The 20,505-nt window shown below is 46.1% G+C and overlaps 2 protein-coding genes across 2 annotated transcripts; both read right to left on the bottom strand.

The window, feature by feature from the left end:
• Positions 1 to 142: 142 nt before the first annotated feature.
• On the bottom strand, positions 143 to 4,608 carry mettl2a (methyltransferase 2A, methylcytidine). Its single transcript, XM_030089040.1, has 9 exons — positions 4,424 to 4,608; positions 3,124 to 3,212; positions 2,526 to 2,794; positions 1,958 to 2,007; positions 1,817 to 1,877; positions 1,588 to 1,727; positions 1,413 to 1,519; positions 737 to 802; positions 143 to 662 (listed from the first exon to the last, which is right to left on the bottom strand). The coding sequence occupies exons 1-9, from the start codon at positions 4,606 to 4,608 to the stop codon at positions 505 to 507; spliced, it is 1,125 nt and encodes a 374-aa protein (XP_029944900.1). The 3' UTR covers positions 143 to 504.
• Positions 4,609 to 6,382: 1,774 nt separating this feature from the next.
• On the bottom strand, positions 6,383 to 16,414 carry LOC115386550 (integrin beta-3-like). Its single transcript, XM_030088907.1, has 15 exons — positions 16,284 to 16,414; positions 15,062 to 15,147; positions 14,592 to 14,796; positions 14,196 to 14,448; positions 13,943 to 14,105; positions 13,683 to 13,844; positions 13,393 to 13,488; positions 13,210 to 13,299; positions 12,983 to 13,117; positions 12,479 to 12,908; positions 8,502 to 8,724; positions 7,835 to 7,935; positions 7,633 to 7,752; positions 7,244 to 7,410; positions 6,383 to 7,134 (listed from the first exon to the last, which is right to left on the bottom strand). Exons 1-15 carry the CDS (start codon positions 16,351 to 16,353, stop codon positions 7,069 to 7,071), a joined length of 2,367 nt encoding a protein of 788 aa, XP_029944767.1. The 5' UTR covers positions 16,354 to 16,414; the 3' UTR covers positions 6,383 to 7,068.
• Between the last annotated feature and the right edge of the window lie 4,091 nt (positions 16,415 to 20,505).

The following is a 20,505-nucleotide window of genomic DNA, read 5'->3' as shown; positions in this document are numbered from 1 at the left end:
AAAGTTCCCTTTGCCATCCTGTTCACACCCACACTGCACTCACTTCACATCAATTACCCCCACATCTAATGCCTCGGCCCTCCCCTCCGCTGTTCACACTGAAAGATTGTGACAACAAAGAAAGTCCAAGTGAAAACAAAGCACACCTCAGGTGTCATTTTTTATTCCCTGCATACAAAAATGTGATGAAATCTTTTCAAATTGTGCCAAAACATTCAATTTAAAAACGACTGGACACTTTTGTTCATGGGTAAGCGGTCCTTTTCATAAGTTAAAATGGAAACGTCAGTCTTGATTGTGGACTGCAGCATTATCAGTAACACCATGAAACTAGTCCATCCACATTACTGTAGCTGAGACGGTGTTCAGCCTTCACAGGGACGATCCTGCTACGTCCTCTTTATTGCAATCACAGTCAAGCCTTCCGGGGCCGTGCGTCCTCTGGGAAAAATAAGCATCCCATGCTTCCTTTCAGCTCAGAGGTCAAGTGGTGGAGCCCCCTCCTCACGTATCGGGCGGCAGACATGGAGCCTTTCGGTACTTGCACTGGATCCACACTCGGTACATGGTGAGCTGTTTGCCCCTGTTCACCTGCAGCCTTCTGTCCACGAGGCTCTGCACTTTCTCCAGCCCGGCCCCGGCGAACAGCTCGTGAAGCTCGTCTACAGTAAAGACAAGCAAGAGTGTTGAAACTCAACAATAATAACATTAAATCATCGGCAAGTTCAGATTTTACCTTGCGTGAAAAAATACACTCGTGTCCCATCGCCTCGAACGTAGAAGTTCTCTGACAGACACCTCCCTGAAAGATGTGACAATAACACAGCAGCATCAGTAACCATCTCTCTGTACGGCTTCGTCCATTTTAAAGTCAGCTGAGTGTGTGAAGACGTTACACAGCTTGGAGAAGTCGCTCGTCCATCACAGGACAAATAATCAGACAAACAGTCACAAACAAACTGTCCTGCATTGTTTAATGATCTAACAAATCTGAAGCAACTGATTCAACGAGACGATCTAACTCTGTGAATGTGTTTGAATCCTGCCTGAAACCATATTTAGTATAACAACATTTATGAAACAAAACAAAATTCGTCTTCATTGTAACACGGTCTTTGATGTAAATGATCTCACGGGCCACAGAGGAGGCAGACGGGGATGTAGTGGTCTGCGGGACACCGTCGGCCCATGTTTACTCTGTGGGACGTAATCAGAGGATCCATAGAAACCCCACAGAGAGAACATGGTGGAGAAAAGCCCCTGATCCTGGAACTGATGTGAGACTGTTCTCAGTGTGAAGCAACCCTGCTCACCACTACATTCAGGAGCGTTGAAGTCTGTCTCTGATGGACGAAACACAGGCGTTTGCCGTGACGTGGTTAAACTGATCAGTATATAGTGGACATTCTAACCTTTCTTAAAGCGGAGCTGAGCCATATCGTAGCGTCCGTAGTCTCTGAGCAGCATCACTCCTCCAGGCTTCAGCAGGCGAGCCAGTCGACTGATGGACGCCTGCATCCTGAGACAGAAGGCCGCACTTTCAGACAACCCACCGGAGAGGAGGCCGGAGGAGCTACAGGTCCATACTTGTCTGGATGCAGTGCTGACAGCACAAAGATGAGGACCACGACGTCCAGGGTCCCATCAGGGACGGGGTAATCGGCTTCCACGTCGCTCAAGTCGTGAACGAAGGCGAAGCAGCGCCCGGGGTCGTACTCTGGATTCGTCTGACGACAAGAGCAGATTCAACTCTTTAGTTAAAGCATAAACACAGAAGATGAGAGTCTTCATTCTGTTGTGATCCACATCTGCTCACCTTGACCAGCTCCACAGCTGTGCTGGAGAAATCACAGCAGTAGACGAAGAGACCCGGGTCACTGCGGGGGCAAAGCCGCAGATTTAGTGTTAGTCTGATCCGAGAGTCGCTTTCAAACATCAGAGGTGACTCTGTTCTTACTTGTTAGTCTTCAGTATTGGGAAAACTGTATTCCCCACACCGCAGCCGACCTGCGCACAGAGCATCGTATCAGTTACATCTCTGTACAGCTTCTCTCAATTTCTATCCTGTAGGATGACAATAAAGGCATCGGCGTTCTCATGAACTGTAAACCATACGGGGTGTTTTATAAGGATGGGTCAGTCACTGGACATTTATCAAGACTCCTCAGAGTTTGGTTTGAACTCTCTTCCTGTAAAGAGTTGTGAACTGATGACTCGTCCTGCACTTCAAGGCATTTCCCTCATCAACATCCAGCTTGAGAAGTTATGAGTAAATTCAGCTCTAAAATGTGTGTTTATACAAATAACACACAAGTGTTTCCAAAAAATCCAACAGACTAACTCAGGCTGGAGAAAAGTAACCTCCTTGAGCCTTAGATATTTCTATTCATTTCATTAACCCCCACACCTTTAAACCCACTGGCCTATATTACTGTAAACCCAGTACACATTAGGTCATTGTAAGGAGTTTTCTACTCAAAACATGTTCGAATGACTTCCAGAAACGTTAACTCCCGATGTCTCACCTCCAGAATACGATACGTGGCAGATGACCCTGGAAACTCGCCGTCACTTAAAGACAAACTCGCCAGTTGTGTGCATTGTTTTTGATCAGCGCTGTCCTCCTGAAGCAGCTCTGTAGCAGAGGCGTCAGCGCTGGGTTCCTGGTGGAGGCCGCACTGTGGGGCCAGCTCTGGGAATTCGGTGAAGAGCCAGTGGCGGTCTTTGAAGAATCGGTTCTCGTGGATGGTGTAAAAGTCGTTCCAGTACTCGTTGGCCCGGCTGTCGTACTCCTCTGCAACAGAAATGCCAAACGCCACCACCTCTTAGCTCGTTTATGAAGCATCACGAGCCACTTTGTGCAGCTTAATGAGGTAAATATGATGCATAAAATTAATTATGAGCCCTTTAATTGCAGCCGTGCTTAATTGCGTGAAGACGGCAATCAAAAAATGTATCACAGATGCAGTTTTATGAGCTGCTTCCTGCACAGCATAAACACAAGCCTCCTCGAACAATGAAAAGGTCACTTTCTGTATCCTCAGAAAGGCAATTAAAAACTATCCCACGTCTGCTGCTGGCTGATTCAGTGAGGTTCATGTGTGTGGGCGGCAGTAATGACACCTTGTTTCTCGGGCGGCAGCGGCTGACTGTTTTCTAAAACTTTCTTCTTCGCTGCTGCTTCTTGCTCATCCGTCCACTCCACATTGTCCCTGTTGACAAGAAAACAGGATTATCAGTGTTAGGATAGCAGCACAGAAACACGCAAACATCCCCAGATGAGGAAGTTCTTGTGACATTTTGACAACGCTGATATACATCCAGCATCAGATCAACAGGAGTATGCAACAGTATATTAAGACATTGTTAATAAGTAACACCTGAAAGAGAGAGGAAAGGCACTTTTTTGGTCCCAACATTCACTTGAAACTGTGAAATTTCCACATCTTCAGAATTTACTACACATAAACTAAAATGTCAAGCACTTTTTGTTTCATTCAGTGGTACTTTTAAAAATCATCTGAAACACAGAATCTCAAAATAGTGAAAAAATAAAATAAATATATTACTAGAGCCCATGATGTATCAAAATAATGTCAAAGACACTTTAGTTTCAGTTGATATGTCATGATAAATAAGTATGTGAATCCTTTATTAACACCGCAACGGGTAACTTTTCATGTCACGGTAGAAGAGAGAAAATTTTTTGTGAAAAGACTAAACAAAGAGCAGCCCACAATTCACGCAGTGCACAAGATTAATAGGTCTGCATTTACTTCAAGGAGAAGTGTAAAAAAGTTTATACTTTTTTTTTTGTGGCAACAAATCCAAAAAATTGTAACACTTTTAATTATATTATCTGTTTTCTTTTTAAATCAGAATGCATACAATTTATTATATATCTCACACACTGTAAAATCACATTGTAACTACACCACACTCAGGTAGTTAGATGATGTACTTTAAAACTTTGTTAGAAGTATTTAAAAGATTGTCAAGACCACAATTGCTGCTGCTATAAAAAAAAAATCACAACATGTAATAACTCACTATAATAGCACAACTCTAGCTGTTACATTTAGAAAGACATTTTGATGGATCATCCTGGCCAAAATGCAGCCCTGAGGCTGAACGACTTCTTCGTTTCTCTGAATGATGGCAAGAACAGCGACAGAGTGACTCACTACACCACCCTGTGTTATAAAGTGGTTATTACAGGTGTTATCAGGCTGTGAGAAAAGCGTGTAAACCAGGTACAAATATTCACTTTTTGATTATCTTTAGGTGTTTGGTGAAAGCTTTTGAAACTCAAAAAGTAGGAAACAAAGCTGTAGATGTCACAGGAGCGGGACACGAGCCGTGACAGAGGTGCTCGTGCACATCTGTCCCTGTATTTCCTGCGGTGAGACTGTGAACTACCCACCAGGCGTTGTGCTGGAAGACTTCCCGCGGGTCCGTGAGGAAACGAGTCCCGAACTGAGGCCTCTTCGAGTCTCCACAGGCCGGGTGTGACGGTTCCGTAGCACCGCAGCCTGCCTCCACTCGGTCCGCCGCACCGGGCGCCGCCATGTTGGATTTGACGCAGCGGAAGGGGGGTCGGAACTTCATGTGCGATGTGTTCACGGCCCAACGGAAATGTGACAACCAGAGAGAAATGCGTGGAAGACTAATTTCAAAGATATAAAAAAAAATTAACAAACAAACAAAAATAACGGCTAAGAAAACAAATAATGGAGGACGAAAAGCGTGCACACGCAAGGTGTCATATACTAACGAGATTGTAATTTCAAATTTTTGCAACAACTGGATAGAATCCCCAGCTCATCAGCTCTGGACCTGGACACTGCAAAATTACAATTAAACAAACTCTGTGGGTGAATGAAACTATTTCATATCTCCCTTTTGTTTCCAAAGACACTTATTCAATATGTTTTGGAAACAAATGATTACTTATTGGAAAGTTATTTATATATTTATGAGAGTATGAAATGGGAGGCGCTGTGTTTTTCCTGAAGACCTTAAAGTGCACACAAGCGTGTCAAAAAGTAAACAAAGAAATAAATAGATAAATGGAAATATGAGGGCTTTATTTTGATTTTCAGTACGATAAAGGAAATAAAGAGGGATGAATCTTAAAAATGTAGTTTTTTCTCAAAATCAAGTTTGCATTAAGAGTAGTTCTTATAATTGATTTATTTTGTAGACATGCAGGATCTCCACTTTCATGTGGAAGAATTTGGGTTATTCAGTGTTCATCCACTAGAGGGAGACACGTGCTGTGTTTTTGCGATCGCTCCCCTGTATTTTCCAGCTCCCTCCTCTGCTGTTACACAATTTATCTCCATGCTCCATGTCTTCCTTCACTCCATGAACCTTCTCTTTGTGCCTGGCAGCTCCAGCTCCACCATCCTGTGTCCAGCAGGTCCAAAACCTCTCCTCAGCACGTGACAGAACCAACATCACCTGCATCTCTCTCTGTGTCTGAACTGGTTCACAGCAGAGGTAAAACAATCAGAACAAAAAACACACCCTTCTTGAATCCACAGTTTATTGCAATCTTTTCTAAAACAAAACAGCTCACATCTTTAATAAAGACACAGTTAGAAAGAAAATGATCCTGATGTATTTGGTCATGTATTATTCATTACTACTAACGTATTCATTACTTTGAATCAGAACAATTTGACCAATTTTGAAATTTTGACCTCAAATGCCAAGTGCCACATGTAAGAATAAGATCAAGTATATTTCTTTGTGCATTTCCTCTGTAGTAAATTAAGAGCCAAACTGCAGATGGAAGAGAAATGCTTTGCAATGAGTTCAAGGCCACATAAGGAAGCTGAGATCATGCAGATCACACCTGATAGTGGGCTTTTTCTCTGCAACCGCAAGATTCACTGATCATCAAGTTGCTCCACAACACCAACACATACAAAGCACTTCGCTGTGTGCTTTTCAGTGTAAAACCTGGAACATGTGAATACAACTTCAAATTTCCAATGAACAGGCCAGCATTTCAGCTTCGAACAAAAGTACAAAAGAAAAAAAAAAACCCAGACGGTACAAAAAAAAAACATCAATAAAGTTTCCACTCCTCTCAAATGCAACACAGACCCCTGATATTACTGTAGAAACAGTCAGCACACATCCAGCTGTACCATATTTATCACAGTGCTTTTGCCACAACAGATGTGCAAAAAAAAAAAAAAAGCGTGGTTCTGTGAATGAAAAGCAGTCAAACATTTATAAACAAGGCACATTTTAGGAATGTTGATAAAAATTTGATCTCTCAAACAGACAAGGAGCTCATCAAACATTTCCATTTTAAATTATTATTATTACTCATATGCCCAATCAGTAAATTTGTACTAAAAATCTACAAGTTTGAGACGTTTTGAAGGTGCAGTATGTAATATTTTACATCAGAACATCCCAGTGAAAATAACAAGCTAAACATCGAGCCGCAGCTTGATGGTTTTTTTTTTTTTTTTTTAAACGCTTTGAACCACAACATGAGGCGGTGAGGCCTTTTTTTAACAACAGAAGAGACAGTAGCACATTTTCCCTCCAATAAGAAAACCTGATGAAGCAGCAAACTGCTGCAGCGCTCAAGAACATCCACTCACTCCTGCCACAGTGAAATCTCACGTACAGCAAACTTTAAGGACAAATACTGCAGTTGTAGACTTTAGACCTTAAAAAATAATGGTGACAGACATTCAGTAGCAGTTTGCATGGCTGTAAATTCCCGGTCAGGTGCCAGAGACGTGAAGCTGTCCAGTGCTTTTATTTTATAAAGGATTTTTGCCTTTGTATGGCGGGGGGGGGGGGCTGTGGATCCACTGAGTTGAACGAAGCTCCATCCCTGACACAGTGCAGAAAGAAAAAGGCCACGAAGCGGACTTATATTAACAGTTTCAGTCCTCTTTTGTCTTGTTTTGCTTCTTTACAGTCAATACATCACGTTGCTGACAGCAGTTAGCAGGTTTCAGTCACAGGACAGTGTGAAAGTATCCATTTCTGTGCTGCTACATTCCACCCTGAGTTAGTCCTCGCTGGCCTTGGCCGTCAGTTTCCCCGGTACGCCACGTTTTTGAAGGTGGAGGTGGCTTGTTTGTACAGAGGGTTGTTCGCCTGGGGAGTGGGAACAGAGAGGAAGACGTTTAATTCAGGAAATTCAACGATGTGAAGCTTTCTGAAGCATTTTAACTCAAAGAGTTGTGTTTTCTCTTCACTCCCTCACCGTGTCCCATTTGGCTTTGGCGCGCTCCTCCTCGAACTTGGCGAACTCCCTGCGATCGTGGATGGTCACCAGCAGCTTCCAGATCAGCAGGCCGGCCAGGCCCAGCAGCAGGATGGCTCCCGCCACCGCCAGGAGGACCACCAGGATGTCCGGGCCTTCGGGACACTCTGAGACACAAGGCGGGGATCAGTCTCCACCGCCGGGATCTGAGTACACTCATAAAGTGAAGCAACCGCTCCATTTCACAACCACGTTCAGCATCATCACCGCTCGTCTGAGTTCCTGTGGTGGGGCTGAAGCCAACACGCTGAAGATGTGTTTTTCGGATAACAGCATTCTGCCAGACAGCAGGACGTCCCGATGACGCTCCTTCACGCCCCACACCTTACCTGGTTCCTTCACCACAAACAGGATGGATTTCCCGCTGTCGTCTTCGTAGTACTGGAAGTGCACCACACAGTCGTCCACGTCTTTGTACGAGCAGTTCACGGCGTTCGTGTCATGGAAAACTGATGGAAGGAAATCATGTGAAGATAATGAATCAAGTTTTAGTCGGTTAAGAAGCTGTTGGAGGGTTGGAGGAGTTCTCACCCAGCTCATCCACGACTTCAATCTCATTCCTGCAGATCCGATTGCAGCTGTTGTCTTCGATGTACTGCCCTCTCTTGAAGTGCTGACATTCCACACACGACCTGCAAACACAGCCGGCGCAGCACTCTTCAGCTCAGCTCGCGGATTTGAGCTTCTTATGAAGGACCAGGTCATTCTACATCTGGATCTCTTAAAAACCTGCGTGGGAGCTGCATCTGAAGACGCCTTTGAACAGCTGACATGAAATGTTTTCTCTTTATTCATCCTCTAAGCGGTGGGGAGACTAAAAACTCCAGAGCTCTCCAAGTGCTTATGCTAGCAGCCTGCTCATATCTAGTTAAAATTAGTTGTCCACGTGTTGCAGTAAAGCTCACTTACAGCCTTTTGAGAATCTAGTAGACCTAAACTAAGTGCTTTTGTTTTGGCGGCCCCAGCTCCTGCATGTCGGCAGCAGTGTGTATCTGCTCTGCTTTTCTTCACTGTGACATTTGAGATCAGAGATCAGAGATGGGCCTGCAGCTCTACTGACAGGAAATATGGGAGGTGGTAAGACAGACGTAGGACGTTAGAGTCTGCAGTATTGTCATACTGTGTCTGTGAATGTCTGGATTTAGGAAAGCCCCCTCCTGCTCCATGCTTTAGAACGCAGGGTGATGGATTAGCTCACTTTTTGATGGTGCAGGAGTCGGGGCAGGTGGGGCATTTCTCGCAGGTCTCTCCGTAGGCGCCGGGCTGGGTGCACTGACACACGCCGCACTCGCAGTTCCCCCGGCCGGTGCACAGCAGGCCGATGCTGGACGTGCACGTGTCGATCCGGGTGCTGCAGTTACAGTTCTCTCCCTTCCACCCGGCGTCGCACTGGCAGATGCCACAGCTGCATTTACCATGACCTGTGAAATGCAGCACAAGTGCTGTGGTCACTGTGTGTGTTGCACAGGATGTGGTGGGTTGGTCCAAAGGAAATGGGCTGATGCCATTAAAATGCATGTGAGTGCACTCGTGTGTATACTCTAGAGTTGACACTAACTATGGGCCTAAAAACCAATGAGTGTACACACTTCAGTAGGTGTGTGTATTCATGGCAGTAGATGTTTGTGTCTAAACACATGTCTCATCCTTTTAACAGTAACTATGGATTTATTTATATATTCTGCATTAATTAGTGTCAAGGTGCTGAAAATTAGTTGTGTGTTGAAGAATTAATCTTAATTTTTATAAATTGACGCTTTTTTTTCCAATAGATTAAATTGATTTGACTAATTTCTGAAAAAAAAAAACAGAAGGAAGCATTAGGTCTTTTGAAGAGCAGCATTTCAAGCTTCTTCTCACAATACATTACGTAACCCTTTTCCTCTGTTATTTCCATTGTCCTGGTCTGAATGACAAAATATGCTGGTGATTAAAAGTTTCTGTTTGAGTAACTCATTTGGAAGACATCATGCAGCTCTCCTGATCGTTTCCATTCAGACAATGATATAATGTACAACACACTCTAATGATCTCATTATTGGCAGGCACACACACACACACACACACACACACACACACACACACACACACACACACACACACACACACACACACGCACACAATGGGAGGAAGACCAACACTTCCTCGGACTGGTCTGAAGTGGCAGCAGCGATTCGCTGACTGGATTGCTGAGCAACACTCCACCTCGACAAGTGAAGAAATCCCAGAAACGACTTCAGCTCTGAGCAGGAAACCAAACAGGATTGTGCTCCTGTGAGTCACGGCCCAGCTGAATCAGATCAGGGAGTGGAGGAGGTGGAGGAGTCACGGGAGGGTCCGGGGGTCCCTGACGCCACGGCTCAACAACAAATCACCGGATCACTGGTCAACATGAGGAAACAACAACACCCGGTATCCTCCCTGTCGACAGCGGCCTGACTTTAGGGCTGTGTTTGTGGCGTGGAAGGGATCAGACGAGTTGGGTGCAGCGGTTAATGGTTAACAGCCTCTCACACACCCAGTAATCTCTCCTCCTCTGTCACCCAGATAAGAGCCGAGACACGGAGATCATAAACCGGAAACATCCCCTTCATGCAAAACTCTGCCAAGAGATTCTGCTCTTCAGAGGTCTTCAGCTGGGTCCTCACACACACACACACACACACACACACACACACAGTCTCGTATTTCTATCCTTGTGGGGACCGTCCATTGACTCCCATTCATGTCTAGCCCCTAACCCTGACCCTTACCCTAACCCTAACCCACACCACAACAAAGCCTAACCCTAAAGAAATGTTTTTGCACTTTTACTTTTTTCAGTAACAACAACATGGTCAAGAAAACACTGTTTCTCCTACTTAGGACCGGAAAAAGGTCCCCACAAGGCACGTCGTTCCACGTTTTGCTATCCTTGTGGGGACATTTGGCCCCAACAAGGATAGAAATACGAGAACACACACACACACACACACACACACACTGAAGGAGTTTCTGGGTTTACATCATGCTCCTCTCCCTCCCTGGAGGACTTCCCAGTAATCCCGTTCATTAATCACATGCTGGAGCTTTACAGGATTCTAACAGGGAGGCTGGCTGGAGAAGAGACCAGAACCAGGATAAACAGAGCTGGAGGAGAGCACTAAGGGGGACCAGAATCAAGTGCACCGAGATGAATGCTGCAGAGGGAAGAGCTTTTGGGCAAGCAGCCAGCAGTGGAATGCAAACGTTCCAGTTCTCTCCCTGTTCGTGTTTACGGGCCCCGAGGCAGCGCCTGCCGCCTCCTGCCTGAGCGCCGGGCCCCGTACCGGCCCCTCGGCCCCTCAGGGGTGGAGAAATGCACCGCCGCAGGGGGAAATCACAGAAACGGAGACGGAGACGGGTCGCCGAGGGACGGTCCGCCTTTAAAGACTTCATTACGGCCGCAGTGAGGAGCACACAGAGACACAGCAGGCCCAGACTGAGCCCTGTGGGCCGCCTCACACCAGCCGCGGCTGTGGGCGAGCATGTGCACCGAGAAGCCCTGCATGTCAACACTCATGTCTCAATAGGATCCCTGAGAAAAAAAGAAAACAACTTCCCTTGAGAGAGAGAGAGACTCAGAGGTTGCTGCTTCTTGTCTTAACATTCTACTTTTAACGGTAAGAGATGGAAGTTGAAGGTCTAATGAGGCCGTGACTTGATCTATGATGTGTTTGTGACTTACTGTGTTAATGAGTAACTAACATTATGACTGCAAAGGGAGCGAAATAACTGAATGATGTAAAACTTGAAACGTCCCACTTTCAGAAAGCGCCAAGAAGCAAAATAAAGCGTCACTCACTACATTTGTCCCCTTACATTTGTAAAACCGTCTCAAATATTTTCTGATATTTTATTTTTATCTGAGCAAATTATAACACAGCAACACTGTAATAAACTTGCAAACATTGCTTACTATAGCAACAAAACATATTTATATCTGTGTCGATGTCTGTATGACCCTGAATTGTCCCTGTATTTCTTCATCTCAGCGCTGACACTGTCGTCCGTGTGCTTATTTCCATAATAACATATTGTTTCCACGGATGGAGTAACTTTCAGTCCTTTCAGTGGGCCGTTCAAAAGCATGAGTTCACAGTCAGTGCAGCGGTTCATAACAGTTACAGAAGTTGGGATTTCTTGGTCAGATACTGCGCAACAGCTTCTGTTTCCACTGCGAGTTCTTGACACTTCCCATTGTGGTCACTGACGGCGTGTTCTCGCTAAGCCCTGTCTGTCTCAACTCATGTTTTTCTCCAAGTCCATAATCCATGTCTGTAGCGCAGGAATTACGTTAATTATTTTAATTCTATGAGTCTAGCAAGAGATTCCTCGATAAATCTGCCTGTTTACTTCCACTTCCAAAGCTGATCCACAGCCAAAAGAACAAAAACAAACTCCATGTTCATGGGTTGAGAGGTAAACTCAACTCCCTGCCTCACACAGTTAGCATGCACAGCTCAAGTTTGTTATTTTTAAGGCAAACAGAGACGAACTGGCGCATTTCTGCTCTGCTGTTCCTCCAGCCCCCTCCTCACGAGCAACAAGCCAGACTGTTGAAATCATAAACTAGCCCCGCTGTCATTGAGTAACTCTTGTCTGAGCCGTGCGGGCTTGTAAAAGGGAGGGATAGAACATGATGCAGCCCTGCAGTGAGCGGTGGGAACGCCACGCCAACTGCAGCAATAATTAATCCAGTGAGTTCACCTACACGCCTTCAGTGAGGGACCTTCACCGAGGGGACACACCCGACAGATTATTAGGCTTTTGGATGCATTACTCTGCTCTATGTAACTATTTACATGTCTTACATGCAGTGGTTGGGTATTTCGTTAATAAGAACGATGATTTTCCCTTCTAAGGAGCAGAAACGGTGTGTAAACATGGAGAGGAAGTGAGTAAAAACAAGTCAGAGTCTGCATACTCAGGTGACGGAGGTAAAATGAATGAAGCTGAACATCTAGGGAAATGTGGAGCTGTGTTAATGTAGAAAACTGCAATGCAACAATGTACAAATCTCACAAACCAATATTTTGTCCACAATAGAAAATGTTGTTGTGAATTGGAAGAATCAATAAACCTGCATAATCGAGCTCCCTCACATAGCAACAACTTGGTCAGGTCCATCAGGACCAAGGAACTGTATCCACTCACCGGAGCAAAGGGCCCCCTTGAAGCGCAGACAGTTGAAGTCGTCACACTCGCAGTACTTCCCCCAAACTTGGCCGAACTCGCTGGCGTGACAGGAACACTGTCCACACAAGCAGTCGCCCCTGCCATTGCAGATGGGGCTCCCCGGTTTGGGGATGCAGTTGGCGTCATCAGACGGACTGTAGTCCTCCACGGAGCACTCGCAGTGCGGGCCCAGCCGGCCCTGGTGGCACTGGCACACCCCGCACTCGCGGGTCCCGTTTCCGTCGCTGCACAGCGGGCTGTCCACCACCGCGCTGGCCTCACAGTTACAACCGCAGGCGAATTCTACCGTGATGTCCAGAGAGTCTTTGAATCCTCGGGGCTTGATGGAAAAAGTGCGACTCTTCTCTTTAGGGCAGCCTCGCAGCTGAGCCTCCACGCTGAACGACACCTGAAGACGAAGGCCGTTGTTTGATAATCAGTCACACAAAGGGAGACCGAATTCAGATATAAATGAATACACACCGTGTCTCCAATCTTGAGGCCGGAGCAGGACTTGAGTCCTTTGATGACCTCTCCATTTAAGCAGGTCGCATTGAAGGAGAGATCCAACTCCTCCGGGACGTCCACCTGCTCCAGTTCTACTTCTGAACGAATTTTCTGCCCAATATGAAGTTGTTGATCACGTCAGTTGCATCGCACAATGGCACAGGTAACTGTTTCTTTTTCCAATCCCCTCCAGAAGTTCTTACCGCGTAGGCCTGTTCAATTAACTGAATAACATTTCCGGAGTCATCAGACAGAGTTCCTACAGTAGTACCAGCAATGAGGTTACTGTACTCCTGAGAAAGCAGAGCAGCAGAGAAACAGTCTGTCAGGTTTGTTTCCTTTTTATGTTTTATCGTGAGAATGAACCCCAGTGGTGCACCGCTTACCTTGTAAAGAGGTTCCACATACTTGGTCACAGCAAAAATTAAGTTGATGTTGTTATCTGATATTTTTTCATTGATAAGCCCCAAGGAAGGATAGTCCTGAAACAAACAAGAGGCATGTAATCTTGGAAAGCAGCAGTCTGGGTTCCTGAATTCCTATTTCTTGTGTCAAACTACGACTAAACTCGTTTATAAGATATCTCATTGAATTATCTTTAAAACCAAGAGCAGATGTGGTTTCCTCGTGTGGAGACCTGAATTGATTAAGTTTCCATTTCGACCACTTGTTTTACCAGCACTGTGGTTTTGTTGTAAACGTTGTCGCTGTCCAGGTGACACAGTCCGTCGTTCGGCTGGACGATGCCCGCGATGCGTCCGTCCAGAGCGATGTGAGTCTTGGCATCGGTGGTGAACACCAGAAGGTGTGAGGCGTCCGGTCGCCAGCCGATCCTTTCCTGATGATGACAGTCATGATTGACTAGTTAGAATAAACATACTGACAAACAGGTTGACAAACAGGCACATTGGGTTGTATCGGATCACATTTGCACACCTTGCACACCACAGCCTGCAAGACTGCATCGAATCCGCCCTCCGGAGCGTCCCTGTTTCTGGACACCTGCTGCTTCTCCACCTCCTCGGTGAAGCGAGCTACCGTCTCGGTGAGCGACAGCACGTGCTTGAAGCCAAACTGAGCCTGGCACACCTCGCTGATCCTGTTTGCATTGGAAGAGAGCAGAGTCAGAGTGAGAGTCAGTCGGGACAGAATCGACTAAACCCGCCTCAGCCGTGCGCTCGCTACCTACGTATCGCAAGGGTTGACGACGGACTCTGGAGGATAGGTGACCATGAATGGAGACGCAGTCTTATCCACGAATGCTCCGAACCCCATGCGCAGGTTGCTGGTGGTTCGGCCCATCGCCTTAGCCAGATCGTTTCCCAAAGTGACCAGACGAGCCAAGTCGTCCTTCATGGAAAACGAGAGGTCCATCAGATAGTAGAGGTCTACGGGGTAGTCCGCAACCTGCCTCACGCTCACAGTGAATCGCTGGGCATCACCTGAGAGCACAAGTTTGAGAAACAAGTTATTCACGCAAAACCATCTATCATCTCCCAAGTAACTTATGAGGACATTCCATTCTCACATCATAACTGTCCACTCAGTTAACCAACCAGCCGGTGAAGGCCTGGTGAGAACAGACCTGGCCTCAGCACCATGTGGAGTTTCTGGGGTTTGATCTGGGTGACGTCTCCGCCCGTCCCCGAGGCCTTGTTGCTGAGCGGGTCATCCCTCTGCGTGGTCACGGAGCTGGTGGGAAACTCCAGGGCCGCCTGGCTGCACCCTCCTTTCAGCAGATTCTCTTTCAGGTCGCAGCGAGAAGTGCTGGATCCCCCCTTCCCAAACTCCTACAACAACCACATCCACTTTGTTGATCACCAGGAAATGATAAGTCCTTACTCATGATGGGGCTTCTTAGAGTATAGGAACAAAACCAGCTGCTATGTTTTTGTTATTTTCACTCCACAGGCTGAAGTGCAGAAGCATGTCGGAGCGTTTCTACGGAGTAACATCAGAGGGTAGCGGCAAGAAGAATGCTGTTGGCAAATGAGGCTTTTTGTTCCAACTTGCTTTCCTGAGCAATGAGCAGGAGGAGAAGCTGAGTGTTTTTACCTCCTGGGAGCACCAGGCACAGCTCGGGTGAACAGCCAGGCACTGCTGACAGGCAGTCACTCCCTGTGACGTGCATATGTTGGAACCTGAAGGAAAATACAGAAAAAAATAGGAAATTACACAGTTAACCTATTTCCTTGCAGTTGTTCTTGTTGAAAAAAAAATCATAGCATAAAGCCAACAGTTTCAAGTGAACCAGTTCTGAACTGAAAACACAGAAACACAGATCTGCTGCATTTCTTGTCCTCCTTACTGACACCTGCCAGCAGTTTAGAGCTAAAAGTTCTTGTTCTGTGGTGGTCGTCTGCACCGTGATGAGCTGCCGGTTCTATGACGTTCTCTCTTAGCTGACCCGACCCTGACTCCACGTTCTGTACATTTCTCTGCTATGAAAACATTTTCCTTTCAACTTCTTGCTCATGCTCATGTTTGCTCGTGCAGGAATTTGGTTCTGGTCCGAACATGTGACTTCAGTGTGTGTTGAATTGTTATGAGGTGAAATAAGGGACGTACGAGTATATAATCAAAGTCTGCTGGAGTTTCAGTAATCTCACTGTTACAAATGTTACACACTCTATTGGATGTGTCGCTGTGTAATCCAGCAGGTGAGCGAACGCTAATCTTCTGTTTGTTATCTTGTACTGCCTGAGGTGTGGCTCACTCAAGATCAACACTGACACACAGTCAGGAAATGGGTTAATTTAGTGTAGAAAACATTGAAACTTGACAGATTTAAATAATTGATTTCACTGTTACCTAGTTTCTGAGATAAAAGCATGATAGTTGTCAGTTTGTTTGTTTTTTAATCAAGTCAATTAATGGAAATTCAATGGAATAGCCCACAGAGTTTATGGTTCAATACCTCATTTAAAGGGTATTCTGACTAAAACGTCAGTGCTCACTCGTGTTTAAATAGTTAAAGTACTGATTTTCCTGTGGGTCGCCGCCTGCTTGTGGAGAGTTTCTCTCCCTTATAAGGAAAAGTGTTGGAGGCTCCAATGGAGCAGCGCAATTACTGCAGACAGAGAGGCAAACGCATTCCCCCAGCAGCCTCCTCCCAGGGCTTCACGGTCAATGTCTGGGATCAATCTGCACTGTGAACATGCTCAGGTTCAGAGAGGGGCGCTCTCGGTCTCCTCAGCAGGTGAAAGTTTAGGAAGTGAACCTCCTTAGAAATAAAAGTCATTATAACAACATAAACAAGAATAAAACAGCAGCTTACCGTGGACGTCTGAGGCCGCGGACAGAAGGAAAAGCAGAGTCAGGAGACGGTAAAGTGGTAAAGATCCCATGGCCGCAGAGGAGAGCTCTGTGTGTGAGTGTGTGTGTGTGTGAGTGGGTGTGTGTGTGTGCGCGCTCTCTCGTCCACTACTCGAGCGCTTTTCCTCATTCCGCCTGCTGAGCCTCCTCCTCTCCGCATCCACTCATCAGACCTGCCGGGACAAGCCTCTCCGCTCCGATCAGCTCGATTAGGACTCAATCCGGCGACTTCCGGCCAAAAACAAGACAAGAGCGATGGCTCAGCACTGCTTCACTGCAGTTTAGTTTTATGTTTTCAAGTGACTCGTCTATCATTGAATGTGGATTCTTTTGCAGGGCGGATCAAGAGACTTTTGAGGCTTGGGTGAGAGAGCGGAACCTAAACCCTCACGAACCAAGATCGTGCACTGAAATGCACTTTTATTGAAGAAAAATTCTGAAAATATAAATATATAAGAAGGTGTACAACAGAAAAAAACTGTGCAATAAAGCCCTCAAATAAAAGTAGTGGGAAGCCAGCTGAGGAAATGCCTCTCACCACAATAAGAGCAGAAAAGAGTTCTAACCCTGAATACACACAATCATTAACAACAGAAACATTTTACACCTTGCAAGTCTTGTAAAAGTAATCCGTTAGCACAGTCTGCTCAGTATCTTGGCTGCTCCACAGTCTGTGTCCAACATGATCTTTGGTGTGTTGTTAGTGCATCAACTTCCACATGTGCTCGCAATATGAAGCTCATACCATGAAGCTCATACCATCATGGAAGGTACAGATGCTTTAGAGCAATGGAGTCAGAACATGGGAGTATGCCATCTTCAGTGTAAAACTTTAACAAATGGTTACAGCAGTAACAAAACAAAGCCACGTGGACCTTAAGGGGCTAATATTACACTTTGTCCAATTTAGGATCACAGGACACTTGAAGCAATAGCAGCTGGACAACATCTGCTTAATCAGTGCACTTAAAAAAATCAGCAGAACACTGTTATCTGTTTTCACTAGTGCTGTCAGTTTTAATCGCGTTGATCACAATTAATCGTGATTAATTCATGGAGAGCGGTCAACAATTAACGTTTTTAAAGTTGAGATTAATCGCAATGAAGAATCTAATCCTCATAAATCAGTCCCGACGTCAGGAAAAAAGACTATTATCCTCTAGTTCTTTTCTTTGACCCAATTGGCAGACCTCAATGGATTAATCGCGATTAAAACTGACAGCACTAGTTTTCACTTTTTCAGTTTTAGTAAAGGATCACAGGCTGTAAAATTTATTTCAGTTTTTGCAATGAAAAACTCTCAGAAATATCCTAAAATTGAGCTTTATTATTATTATTATTATTATTATTATTATTATTATTGTTGTTGTTGTTGTTGTTGTTGTTGTTGTTTTTGTTGTTGTTGTTATGACTATTATTGATATTAGTAGCAGCAACTTCTGACTACTAGTTGAACAAGACTTGTAAATAGATTAATGAGCAGATTAATTGATACTTGATTAAATGTTCTGTTAAACCCTGAAGATGTGCAGTATTGATCAGTAGTAAATGATTTAGTTGCAGACAGTTAAAGTTTTGTACCTTCAAAAAGAAAGAAAAAAAAAAGCTAAGCAGTTGGAAACTATATTTAACATGCCACTCTGCCCTCTGGTGGATGGAGCAAAGCAGTGGCTAATCTGCAAAAACGATTTCCACAAAATGCTGAAAAAGAAACAATCACTGAGGAATATAACACAAGACAAGAAAGTTTATTGTTATTAATAATTAGTAGACATTCCTTTTTCAGATTGTGATATCTGATGCCACATGTTTCCATTCCAGTGAGGAACGAAGCTCAAGATGTTTCCACCGGTCCAGTCCAGATAACAGTATGCTCCACAGGAGTGTGTGAGCCGGCTGTATAATGTACGGCGGCGCTCATATATGTGCAGACGACGCTTCTCAACGCTGCATTTGTCCCTTTATTGAATCTTTATCCCTGCGCCTTGCTCCTTATTTTCCGAGCGGTTGCTTAGTTACTGCCGCCCGTGTTCAAGAACCGCTGCTGGAAGAAATGACAGAAATACAAAAATAAGTAGGAAAAGGCTACAACAGTCAACTGTTCGCTGGCGTGAGGCCGTGTGTGGGCGGGTGGTGCAGGTAGTACACAGCGGGCAGAGAAAAGCCCACCCTACTGCTGACTGATGCTGCAGAGCCGTGGTGACGAACGGACGGCGTTTTGGGCAGGAGTGTAGTGAGAGTGGCACTGAATGAAAAGAAAAGCCGCAGACCGGGTCAGATGGCAGCCAATTAAAGTGGGAACAAGCAGCAGAGTGGAGGGCTGGAGGGGGGGAGGGAGGGGGGGCGGAGGGGTCCTGACCTGTGTTACAGATCTATCGGGAGCCCTTTAAGCTGGAGCCTGTCAACGCCGTCGCAGAGAGCCGGAATCAAAACTCAGTCGCCTCGGTGTGCCTCCTCCTCCTCCTCCTCCTCCTCCTCCTCCTCCTCCTCCTCCTCCTCCTCCTCCTCCTCAGGGGAGTGAAAACAAAGAAGTAAACCTTCGGTTGAAGGCACATGAGGGACGGAGGGAGAGGTGGAGTCTGATGCTGGGTTCAACACACTTTCAGTCCAGCTCAACAGGCCTCTCATTCCACTTACTTTGAGTTGAAAGTTGATTCACAACACGAAAATATATGAGCTGATTGCAGACGAAGCCCTCCAAAGCCGAGTCATGTTTACTTCCCGCCAGCCCGGGCGTCCTCCGGCCAGAAGCTGAGCGTTCAGGATCCTGAACTGTTTGAACCCGGCCTGTTGTTTCACAGTGTTCTCTCTGAGAGTTCCGCCTGCACCAGTACAGGAGAAACGAGGGAACGGCAGAGCGGAGAGGCAGACGATGTGAGCGACTCAGACGTTTCTAAATGGAAATAAGGTTAATGGGTTTCGAGGATGAGACGTCTGCAGTGGGGGAGAGGCTCCTGGACTGGATTCTTTGGGGTTGATGTAGTTCACCACTCAGCTGTAAACCTGAATCATCTAATGACTGTATTTCCATTTCCCTGATTAGGAGCTCCAGAGGCGGCGACCCTTCAGATCCACACATGGCCTCTAACGCTTAATGCTGGAACGCTTGATTCTCTCATGTTTACTAAGTGAGACGGCCTTTCAGGAGACACTCCTCGGGAACTGGGCTGTTAGCGGGAACGTCAGCCCCCCTCCTCTTCACCCAGGTCGACGTGTCGGCATCCCAACAACAGAGAGCGATGTCGGGGCGCCGAGCGGCGGAGGGGGAGGCGCGCGGGGTCAACGCCATTTCTGTGTTGCTAGGGACGTCTTCACTTAGTTTGCGTTGCTAGGCTGCCGATTCCCTCACGCTAGGTGGAAACGCCCCGCCAGCCCCCCCCCCCCCCCACACCGTCCAGGCACCTCGCCTCGCCGCTCCCTCCCTTCTTCCTTCTCCTCCAAACCAAAATAACTTCACCAACCATCTGTCACCGGGCTCACAGGTCTACTGTTGCTTAGGAACAAGTGAGCAGACGCCCGCGTCCATGCATGCATCCTCACAAGAATACATCTTCACATACAGTTATGCTAACAATAGCCGCAGGTTTGGAAGCGCAGCATCCTCCCGTGGCTCGTGCGTCAACGGCCTGCGAGGAAGCAAGTCCTCAAATGCTCCACGGAGTCTGAGGCAGCAACGGGTTAATTAAATCAGGACTTCTGGAGGAGGGAGAACTTCAGCAGCGACGGGAATCTTCTCGAGGGCTTGATAAGCAGCTGAGATATTGGCCGTCACGCTCATCTCCACTCCAAAGCCGTCACCACACTTTGCTTCTTTACTCTCTGCAGGACAGTAATCAGTAAATAATTAAGCATATTTATATAGAAGTAACATTTATTTACCTTTCATTACCAGAATAAGTCAAACTGAGCGCCGCAGACTGAGGAAGCTCAGTCTCCACAGGGCTTCTGCCAGGTTTGTGAGACCTTGAGTGGTTTTTAGTGGCTCAGTTTGGAGCATCAGGGTGAAGGAGGTCAGCGGTGTTTGGCCAAAGCCTTAAAAGTTAGCAGCAGTATTTCAGAATGAGCAGCAGAGGACAGAGCTGATGAGGGATCTCCAGTTTGCTAAAGGCGAGCAGCCGCATCAGACTGGTTTGAACAGGTAAAAACGGTAATACAATCATCTAAATGAGATGAGATAAAATAAC

This window comes from Salarias fasciatus, chromosome 4 (genome assembly GCF_902148845.1).
Source record: "Salarias fasciatus chromosome 4, fSalaFa1.1, whole genome shotgun sequence".
Taxonomy (NCBI): domain Eukaryota; kingdom Metazoa; phylum Chordata; class Actinopteri; order Blenniiformes; family Blenniidae; genus Salarias; species Salarias fasciatus.
Note: the sequence above shows the minus strand (reverse complement) of the source record. Positions and strands in the feature narration are given on the sequence as shown.

Bases quoted from the DNA above. Each gene is read 5' to 3' on its own strand.
- mettl2a (XM_030089040.1), bottom strand. From the start codon at position 4,608: ATGAAGTTCCGACCCCCCTTCCGCTGCGTCAAATCCAACATGGCGGCG. The intron at 2,795-3,123 runs GTGTCATTACTG...TTTCTGTTGCAG, and splicing joins GCTGCCGCCCGAGAAACAAG to AGGAGTACGACAGCCGGGCC. The intron at 2,008-2,525 runs GTGAGACATCGG...CTCTGTGCGCAG, and splicing joins CCACGTATCGTATTCTGGAG to GTCGGCTGCGGTGTGGGGAA.
- LOC115386550 (XM_030088907.1), bottom strand. From the start codon at position 16,353: ATGGGATCTTTACCACTTTACCGTCTCCTGACTCTGCTTTTCCTTCTG. The intron at 7,753-7,834 runs GTGAGAACTCCT...TCCTTCCATCAG, and splicing joins TGAAGTCGTGGATGAGCTGG to TTTTCCATGACACGAACGCC. The intron at 7,411-7,632 runs GTAAGGTGTGGG...CTTGTGTCTCAG, and splicing joins GTTTGTGGTGAAGGAACCAG to AGTGTCCCGAAGGCCCGGAC.